This window comes from Entamoeba histolytica, genomic scaffold (genome assembly GCF_000208925.1).
Source record: "Entamoeba histolytica HM-1:IMSS scf_1104750516687 genomic scaffold, whole genome shotgun sequence".
NCBI classification, from domain to species: domain Eukaryota; phylum Evosea; order Mastigamoebida; family Endamoebidae; genus Entamoeba; species Entamoeba histolytica.
In genome coordinates this window covers 51,811-62,443 of record NW_001914930.1, presented here as the reverse complement: position 1 = coordinate 62,443, position 10,633 = coordinate 51,811, and the positions used below count along the sequence as shown (strand labels likewise).

At 26.2% G+C, this 10,633-nt stretch overlaps 5 protein-coding genes across 5 annotated transcripts, besides 2 other annotated features; 1 reads left to right on the top strand and 4 right to left on the bottom strand.

Moving 5' to 3' along the window:
* Positions 1–917: 917 nt before the first annotated feature.
* Positions 918–2,816, bottom strand: EHI_027790 (uncharacterized protein; the record flags this gene model as incomplete). Its single annotated transcript, XM_652472.1, has 1 exon — positions 918–2,816. The coding sequence occupies one exon, from the start codon at positions 2,814–2,816 to the stop codon at positions 918–920; it is 1,899 nt and encodes a 632-aa protein (XP_657564.1).
* A 386-nt stretch (positions 2,817–3,202) lies between these two features.
* Positions 3,203–4,168, bottom strand: EHI_027780 (signal peptide peptidase family protein; the record flags this gene model as incomplete). The annotated part of the gene is made up of 1 exon (XM_652471.1): positions 3,203–4,168. One exon carries the CDS (start codon positions 4,166–4,168, stop codon positions 3,203–3,205), a length of 966 nt encoding a protein of 321 aa, XP_657563.1.
* A 243-nt stretch (positions 4,169–4,411) lies between these two features.
* EHI_027770 (uncharacterized protein) lies at positions 4,412–5,965 on the top strand (the record flags this gene model as incomplete). Its single annotated transcript, XM_652470.2, has 2 exons — positions 4,412–5,859; positions 5,914–5,965. The coding sequence occupies 2 exons, from the start codon at positions 4,412–4,414 to the stop codon at positions 5,963–5,965; spliced, it is 1,500 nt and encodes a 499-aa protein (XP_657562.2).
* A 106-nt stretch (positions 5,966–6,071) lies between these two features.
* Positions 6,072–7,425: a repeat region.
* A 189-nt stretch (positions 7,426–7,614) lies between these two features.
* Positions 7,615–8,967, bottom strand: EHI_027760 (DEAD/DEAH box helicase, putative; the record flags this gene model as incomplete). Its single annotated transcript, XM_652469.1, has 1 exon — positions 7,615–8,967. The coding sequence occupies one exon, from the start codon at positions 8,965–8,967 to the stop codon at positions 7,615–7,617; it is 1,353 nt and encodes a 450-aa protein (XP_657561.1).
* Positions 8,968–9,077: 110 nt separating this feature from the next.
* EHI_027750 (uncharacterized protein) lies at positions 9,078–9,860 on the bottom strand (the record flags this gene model as incomplete). Its single annotated transcript, XM_652468.1, has 1 exon — positions 9,078–9,860. One exon carries the CDS (start codon positions 9,858–9,860, stop codon positions 9,078–9,080), a length of 783 nt encoding a protein of 260 aa, XP_657560.1.
* Positions 9,861–10,041: 181 nt separating this feature from the next.
* Positions 10,042–10,633: part of a repeat region that runs on past the window's edge.

The window sequence follows — 10,633 nt, the reverse complement described above, 5'->3', positions numbered from 1 at the left end:
TAGTATTTGGATATAATTTTTTTGGAATCGGTTGATATAGTTCAGGGTTGTACTAACAATAACATTTCGTTTCAATGACAGCATAAACTCAGAAAAAGAAGTTCTTAAAAGTTAAAAGAGACTCTAAAGAAATTGAACAAAGTTATTCATTTTTCTTATTCAATTCTATCTATTATGGTAATATATTCTTTTGTTATTAACAAAAACATCTATTAATTTTTTCATTGGAAAATATAATAACACAAATAAATAAGAATATATTGAATTTATGATTTATCATCAAACAATATTTGTTTGTTATAATCAATTCCTCCTTTATTCTATATTCGTTTATTTTCATTTTTCAGTAACAGACTTTCATTTTATCATATTATTCAGCTATTTGAATATTGATTAAGTTCATCATATTCAATTTAATTGTTGACTGTTATTTTTAATATTTTTATTCCTTTTTGTCTTATTCTTCTTTACTATCTTAATCTATTTCATCAATACCACTCGTTATTTAGTCTATGTTCTATCTTATCAATATATTTTTCTATTTATCAACTTACTTTATTTCCATCATTCATAATATTCTCTTATTATTTCCTATTTCTTTGTTTTATTCTTCTTAGAAATACTTCTCATGAATAACATCTTATTCCTTCATTTAATTTTCATAACCAATCCAAATTTTTTTAATACACTCATTATATTTTTCATTCTTATTTAACGAAAAAAAGATGTTGTTGGAATAAAAAAAAAGAAACGAATAGATACAATACAAACTGTAAAAATTAAAAAGTATGAAGAAATAAAGGAAATAAAAGAAAGAAAAGTCATTGTTTTGTTTGTTGGACAACTTTTTGTTTAGTTTAAAAAAGAATAGAGATGTTGTTATCCACAAAAAAATTAATTAATTTCATACACAAGACTTATTGACAAACACCAGTTTCTGAAAACCAATCACAACCATTTCTTATACAGTCATCTTCTGTTGTTCTTGAAGAACAGGTTTTAAAAGTGATTGCTCCACAATAAAACCTGGTAACATCAACACATTTTATATATACATTAGTTGTAAATGTTGGGAAATTCGTTCTAACTATTCCTTCAATATAAGGAGCAGTATTTGATCCCTTCGTAACAGAATAAATTCCTTGAGGTAATTTATCACTAAATTCAAATGAACTTGACCAACAATTCCATGGTAATTGAGAAATAACTTGTTTAGGAATTTTTTCATTAAGATTTATGGTTAAGGAATAACCACTTCTATTATCATTAATTGAACAAGTATAGTCTGGTTGAATTAAAAATGATACACCAATAATAACTACAACTCCAAGAAAGAAAAGAACCAATACACTGATAATAATATTAAAAGATAACTTATATTTTGTATTAAACCAAAACGCTAGAGTGCCTAATATAAATAATATACAAAGACTTACAAGACAGAGTATTATTATAGACTTTCCCATCACAATACTCATTCCTACAGTTAATAAACCAATAAATAAAAGGACATAAGTAAATAATGTATTTTCTTTATTCCAATATAATATTAATTTTCTTTTCTGCATTGTATATTTTAATTCATTTTTGTTTTGGAATGTACTAAACCATAATGCACAAGTTATTCCCCAACAATAAAACCAGACTCCAGGTAATTTAGGTAAAATAAATATTACTAGTCCAGATAGAGTACTGAGTAATACTGCTAATGAAAATGTTATTATTGCTGGTCCTATTGAAAAATGAAATGACTCTTCTTCTATAGCAAAAGTTCCAATGACTTTTCTTTTTTCGTCTTCATTTTCTTGCAGTTTCTTACTAATTATTTTAATATTTTCTAAAGCATCATTTGCTGCTTTTGATAATTCTTTAAAACAATCCATTGATCCTGTATTACTTTCAGATGCTGCATTATTAATCTCTTTTAATGCTTCAACTAAAATAGGAATTATACCAATAACATCAACAGATAATCCAAATTCATCTTCATGAACTAATTCAGGACAAACTTCTTGAACTTCTTGTGCAATAAAACCTAAATTTTTTTCTTCTTTCCCAGTATAATTAAATGATTTACCTGTTAACTTTAAAATTTTATCAAGACACCCTTTGAGAGGTTCAATATGCTCTTTTACACGAGCATCAGATCTTTGTAAAAATCCATTTTCAGCTAATATCTCACCAGCAACATGAAGTCGTTTTAAATTTTCATTAATTTGAATAATACGAATAAAGTCGTCATGTTGTAATACACTTTTTAACTGATTATCTTCTATTTCATTAGAACCACATTCATATGTATGAATTACAGGAGAAGATTGTTCTTGAAAAGAAAGAGGATTAGATGAATTTTGATATAAAGTTGATTGAGAAGGTAGACTTAGAGATTTATTAAGTGACGAATTGATTAAATCTTGTAAAGGAAAAGTGACAAGATTATTTTGATTGATTACTGTGTTTATTACTTCGTTAGAGACTGTATTTGTAATTTCAGAATCTAATGAATTAATTAAAAGAGATAATTGTGGATTACCAATACGAGCACGTGCAATAGAACGTTGTTGTTCAATGTCAGTATAATTATTAACTTCAGTCATATAAAGTTCGCACTGTTTTTTAGCTTCCAGTCTATGTGTTAATTTTTTATATACCTGTCCTTTTTCTCCCCCATATATTGGTGATGCAGCTAAATGTCTCAAATGTGCATCCCATACATGAGAATAACAATTGTAATGCGTTTTAACTGGTTCTTTGCATCCAGGGAAAATGCAGAGCCAACTCTTTTTACGTTGTTGAACAGTAGTTTTCATATCCATGTAGTATTAAAAAAAATTTCCTAAAATAAATTTTTTTCAAGTTTAATTTTTTTATTTTTTTCTTATAAATTATATCAATATCCTAATATCCCGTTTTCTTACCTCTTAAATTGTAAAAGTCTTCCTTTCTAAAAATACGTATTCTATTTTTGTATTAAATAAAAAAATTTTTTTTAACTAATTATAAAACAATAAGAATATAAAAATCTTACAAAAAAAAAGAAAAAAAAAACAAGTATATTCTAATATAAATTAAAAACGTTTTTAAGAAAAATAAGAGGATTGAATCATTAGAAAAGGATTTGTGATAAAAAAAGATCAAAGAAGAAAAGTTAGTTTTATTAATTAATTAATAAAAATATAAGAAAAGAATAAATTCAAATGAATTATTCTAACTGAATAGTTAGTTGTTGTTCTGAAAAGACAGGAGATTCATGTGAGAAGTCAGAAGGTAGACTAAGTTCAGGAAGAGAATTTGTCTCACTAAACTTAGAAGTTAAACTAAGAGAGAAGACTGTTTTGATTGTTTTTGAATAATAAGCATAAATTAAGAAAGGAATAACCATTGAAGGAACAAGATAAAGTAAAGCTGGTTGACCAACTTTAAAATTCCATAAAACAAATAATGTTAAGACTAAACCAAAACAATAGCCAAGCAAAGTTGTAATGAAATATTTCGTTTTATAAAACAAATCAATGCAATAAGCATAGTTAATAAATATACCTGGAAGAATAATATCTCCTAATCCAATTAAAAATTGTCCATTAATGAATTCTATTAATAAAGGAAGTTTTAATGATGTTGCTGTTTTTGCAGCTTCAACCATTACTGATTTACCATCAAATAATGAAAGATTAGCTGAACCAAATACCCAAAAGATATCATAAAAGAACATAATAGAAAGAAGAACTAATGGGATATGAACTTTATCAACAAACAGAAAAGATTGAATTGCTACTGCAACTCCAATAGCAATAATATTAGAACTCCAGCGTGTTTGTGTGAGAAGATAAACAAAAATAATTGTCAATGAAATTAACAAAGATAAACAAATTCTTATTTTTGAAGATAGTGATGGGACATAATCAAAAATTGGTTGAAGTATTAAACAAAAACAAGAAACTGCAGAAAAAAATACAGACGCATAAATAAAATATTTAGCTGTAGATGGATAAAAGAAAACAAATATAAGAAATAATGAACCAACCAAAGGAATAATAACCACATGTTTCCATTGTAATTTTGATTGAGAAATAGTATCTAAATGCCAATGAATAAAATATACTTTAAATTTACAAGATAAATAATGAATAATTATAGTAAGAGTAATCAGCTGAAGAAGCTCGAACATAATAATGATTAACTATTCATTTTCAGTTAAAACTTTTCTATTGTTTCATATTTTGATTTACCTATGTTATAATCTAATTAGTTTTTATTATATTATTTTTAAATACTACAAATTATGCTTTTTGTTACCAACAATTTAATGAATTTAAGGAACTACGTTCAATAGAAAATATAAATGTCTACTCGAAAAATCTTTGATACAAAGAACTTATTAAATTATTCTTGAACTCATAAAATCAAAGGGATGTTCAGAAAAAATGTTTGGACATTTCAATCACAACAACACCTTCACTCTCAACTTCGTACTTCTAAAAGACTAGAAATGCTGTCAAATAAAAGGACATTGGCTGACTCTGTACCAAAAGAAGAAAAAACTTTAATACAAACACTGTCTGTAGATAGTATTACTCAATTTAAAAACCTTATTAATTCAAATTCAGAGCATGATATTCTTCAAGGATTAAATGGATTTAGAAAATTACTTTTAGGCACACAACCTCCTTTAATTGAAATTTATCAAAGTGGAGTATTACCCCGACTATCTCAATTAATTTCAGGAGAAATATCAATTAAAAATTTAGCTGTTGGAATTACTGCGTCAATGGCAGCAATTGATAACCCTCAAATTATTGATGAATTTATTCAACTAGGGATAGCTAAACAATATGCTGATATATTATGTTCACAATTTAAATTAAAATTTCTGAATATATTTGAGCAAGCTGCAAATGGAATTGGTAATATTATGGGTTCATCTCCATATTATAGAGACATATGTTTATCTTATGGATTTTTTAATTCATTTTTAAGACTATGTGATCGATTTCTTAGTTTAAGAACAGACCCAACAATGCCAACAGCATTATGCCATGTTATTATGAATATTACATCAGGAAATCCAAAATGTGATGAAAGGTTTGCATATGTATTGATGCCTTACGTAATTAAAATGGGGCAGGGGTTTGAAGGAGATACATCATTATACATGTTACAGACAATGGTTAATTTATCTGAATTTAATATTGAACTTGTATGTAGAATGGTACATTCAAATGAAGTAATGGAGTTTTTAACGGGAATTATGAACATGAGATATGGTGATTTTCAAAAATTTGTATTACAATTTATTAGTAATTGTCATGACAAATATCCTGACACTTATGACTATATTTCTAATTTATATGAATCTACTATTGATGTGTGTTGGCAGGCATCAAATTCAATAATTATTCAAATGTTTTCATTTATTAATTCTGTATTAATAACTCCAAAATATACTGAGAGTGCTATTCAAATTATTAGAAATAATGAGAGGTTTATTTCTTTTTTAATTACATCAACAGCTAATCAAAATGTAGAAGCTGCATTTTTTTCAATTGAGATAATGAATTTTATATTGATGACTAAGAAACATGATTTTAATTTGATTCAAGAATTCCAAAGAAAAGGAATAATAATTCATGTTCTTTCTGCTTTAACAAGACTTTCTGTACAAGAAAGACCTAATATAGTTTCTGATTTACTTGATATTATTATCATTTGTATGTCTTATGAAATAAATAATGAATCAAATAATATGGTTGGCGAGAATTTTGACTTTTCACCAATACAAGATTTCGAAGAAAAAGATGGAAAAGAAATTATTGATACTATTTGTTTATTACTCCCGGAATTTGACAATAAAGTTAATACGTTTGTTTTTATTATTTAAATATCCTTTACTACAATAACACTCATATAATACAGAATTAAACAAATTGTTTTTTCTAAAAGAACTGATGTATCGAATCACCTTTAATCATTAAGTGTTATAAAAAACGAAAAATATTTAAAATGAAATATTTCTTTTTTTTATTCATTCCTTTTTTAGTAATAAGTTTTTTTATTTTGTTTTTTTTATTTTCTTCGAAAGGGAAGAAATAAACACTGATGAAAGTAGTAATAGAAGATATATTCCTAGAATAAACACGAAAGTAATCAATATCTTCAGATATTCAGCATCAGTTGTAAATTGGAAAATCACTTAGATAAAATTGATTTGGAGATAAGAAAATATTTAAGAAAGGCAAAATACAATGGTGAAACTCCAAAGATCGGTTGTATGTCATTATAGAAGAAATAAATGATTAATAAATATAAATGACGAATATGTTATTGAATTAGTAAGAACAGTGATGTACTACTGTACCAGAGAAAGTGAAATAAGAAATAACATATTAGATAGATGGTACAGTAAGAATGGAATATGGAATAGAATTAAAAAACAATAATTCATAAAATCAATGAAACAAAAATAGAAGAAATAATAAATGAAGGGATAGAAAAGAAAAAAGAAAAAGAAGTAGTAGTAGAAATAAAGAAATTATTGACAAATACATCAAAAAATGGAAGTGTCATTAAACAAGTGGACACTTTAGAAGATGGTTCGAGTCAAAATGAGTAGATAAAACTACTACAGTGAAAGCATGGAAGTCATTCAATATTAAAAAGAATGTATTTCTTCAATTAACTAAAATGCAAGATGGAGCAATATTCTGTGGGTATAGAAAATCAAAAATAATGAAAAATGAAAGATTGAAATACTCAACACTTTGTAAAGACAAGATAGCTACAGTAGAACACATTCTACTATCTTGTATTGGTCATAAAAATCACAAATAGAAAAACATGACAATGTTGGCATTATAATATTGATTAATAAGAAAATATACATTCAATAAACAATATAAAACCTCCATATGAAACAGTGTTCAAATATAAAGACATCATGATGATATTGAACAAACAAATAATGCCTAAAAGTGATGGACAATATCACAAAATACCAGATATATATGTAATAGATAAAAAGAATAAAACTAGTCTATTATTTGATATGACTATTGTGGCTGATCACAATATTAATGGAGCCTATTTGAAGAAAAGAAATAAGTATAAGGAATTAAAGAATAGGCTAATGAAGATAGAGAAATTAAAAGATGACAAAATAATTCCAGTAGTAATCTCAATCAATGGAATAATAAATAAAGAAAGTATTAAATTAATTAAAGAAATAAAAATTGATATTGACATCGAGAAAGAATTTAAAAACCTTGTCATAAAAAACATGATAAATGTCATGGAATACTGCGGAGATCACAACCAAACACACTCAGTAGAAATACTAGAAGAAGAAGAAGACGAAGGGACGGGATTAGTCTCCATTGAGCCAGGAACAATAGAAGCTAGTTCTATTAATACTTAATTAATTGCTTTTTATTCATTCATTTTGTTAAAAATTGTTTTAAGAAATAATAAAACTCACCATTACTACAATTTTTGAATATAGAAACTCTTTCAAATATTTCATTAATCCATTATATTCTATTAGTTTCAAAAAAAATATATATATATAAAGCAAATATTATTATAGAAGGTAATGCACATATTAATATAATTAACAATCACTCATTTATCAGTCTGTAATTTTGTTTCTTTTTTCATTTTCTTTATTTGTTTCTTTTTTTTCTTTTCTAACTCTGCTCTTTTTAAAATTTCACTGCCTTCAAGAGAAATGAAGGCAACTTCTTTTGCGTTGCTTGTTTGAGTAAGAATATTTAGTACCTTTTCTTCATCAACTTTATATTCTTTGAGCTGAATTCCTAGTTGAGATTCTATCGATTGAATTCTATCACTTTCATATTCATCGACAAGTGTGATTGCAAGACCTTTCCTATTAGCCCTTGCAGTTCTACCTACTCGATGAATATAATCTTCAGCAGTGTGTGGAACATCATAGTTGATGACAAGAGGTACATCTGGAATATCTAAACCCCTAGAAGCTAAGTCAGTAGCAACAAGAATTGATGCTTCATCACTCCTAAATGAATTTAAATTATTTTCACGGGCTATTTGAGGTAATGCAGAATGTAGAACTGTTGCTTTAAGTTCCATTGATTTAAACATTCTAAAAATTACTTCTGTTCTTAAAACACTACCACAAAAAACAATACACTGTTTGTTAATACATAAATAAGTTAAGTAACAATGTTTAACTTTATTTGGTATAAATATATATGTTTGATCACAATTATCAGAAAGTTTTTGTTTTTCTCCCGTAATTAAAATTTTAGTGTCAGTTAGACCTAATGCTGGTAATTGTGGAATCAAAGAATCTGTTGTTGCAGAAAATAATCCAGTAGTGACCGTCTTAGAAAATTTAGACCTAATTTTTTGAACATCATCAAGCATTCCAGTCGATGGATCAAATAACCTATCAGCTTCATCAAGAATTAAAAATTTAGCTGAGTCAAAGCTGAAAGGTAAATGGTCAATCAATGACACTAATTTACCAGGAGTAGCAATAATAACATGTGGAGATCCACTTAAGTGATGTAAAATTCGAATTACATCAACTCCACCAACAACTTGAACAACCCTGATATTAATACATGCACCAAATGCTTTAAATTGGTCAGCTATTTGAGACGCAAGTTCTCTTGTTGGAGTTAAAACTAAAGCAAACCCAGTATATGGATCAGTGGATAAATGATGAATTATAGGAAGAGCAAATGCAGCTGTTTTACCACTACCAGTTTCAGCTCCACCTAACACATTATGAAAAGATAATAATGGAGGAATACACAACTGTTGAATTTTTGTTGGTTTAATAATTCCAAATTGTTTTAATGTTGGAAGTAAAAATTGTTTAATGCCAAGTCCATCAAAGGTATTGAGGTCAGAAGGAATCACTTCTTTAATTTTTGTTTCTTCATCTTTTTTTTTTATTGTAGCACGTGTTGTACTACTGAACAATTTCATTTCACTTTAAATAAAGAAAAACAGAGAGATGAAAATACTGTTTTAGGGTTTTATTTAAAATTAAAAAATAATTAAATAACAAAAAAAAACATATCTTTTTCAATATTCATTTACTTTACCTCTAAGTAACTTCCAAATTTCTCAATTAATTTGTCTTTATCTTGATAACACTTTGCTGCATCTGTAGCATTTTCAAAATTTAGCCTTACATATCCTGCTGTTCCTTTAAGTTCTACATGACATTTACCATATTTACTGAAGAAACTATCTAATGATCCTTTATCAAATTTACCATGACATTTAAATGTAAAAGAAGTTCCAATAGGTTTCATTCGATATACTTGAATAGAACTAACGCTAACAAATGAAGCATTAGTCTTTTTCTCTATTTTATTTTCATTTGTACAAAACACTCCATAACCATCTCCATTATCATTATAAATATTGCTAAAGTTTCGATAAACTAAACTTGGTTTAAATGCATTTGTGATCCAACATAATCCTGGCACAGAAAATACATTTTCTTGATTTTCATTTGACCATAAACATAACGTAGGTAAAATCCCATCAACTCGTCGTTTATATATTTTAGGTTTAATATCAACATTATTTTTTAATGTAAATACAAAATGATTAGGATCATCCCAAACATAAGCTGTACTTGACTCAATTTTTGAACCACAATAACTTCCAAATACATTTCCTTTTGAACTTTCAATAATAAAGACTAATCTATCTTTTCCTTCAATAGCTTCATTAAATTCTTTTGCTGTTCGTGTTTGATTACTTTTTGACATATTAACATATAACTTTTCATAGTCATAACTATTCGTCCATTCTAATAAATAATTTTTGATTAACTCATTAAAATCATATTGAGTATGTGATTTCATTAAAACTAAATTTATAAAGTTCTTTTTTAATGTGTTTTAATAATTTATCTGTTTTATATAACATTATTATTATTATTTTTGTTTTGTTTTTTAAATTGTTTTTATCAATTGTAGTTTTTTTATATGAACTAAAAATATTATTAAAAAAGATTTTTAATTAAAGAATGAATAATCAAAAAAAAAAAAAAAAAAAAAAAAGAAATCAATTATGATTAACCTTATTTTTAGGTTTTTCATCATGTTGAGAAGTGAGCGAATCAGTTTCTTCAACACGCTTTATTTCTATTGAAATAAAGTTTTTGCAAGCATGCTCGACTTAAATGGTTCCTCATTTAAGTTGCTGCCTGACTTTTATTTTGATTTTAATGAGTAATATAATATTTCTCATTCTTTATATTGTTGTTTTAAGGAGAGTATATCCATAACTTACTGTTATAGCTCATCTCCTTTTACCTTCGACACCCCTTAAAGAAACCCTATTCCTTGATAATATCCTTATGTTTAATTTTTGTGCAACAATATCAATTATATATGCGTCTTCTTTAATAAATGATAATTCTTAATACATAATACCTCCTTAGTAAATAATAATCCTTATAATTAATAATGAATAACAATACACCTCAATGAATAACAATACACCTCAATGAATAACAATACACCTCAATGAATATTAATCTTTTATAATAATCACTCCTAATAAATATTAATAATAATAAACAGTTAGTTTTGAATAGATATTATCTCACCAAAGGCACGTCATAACCAGACGA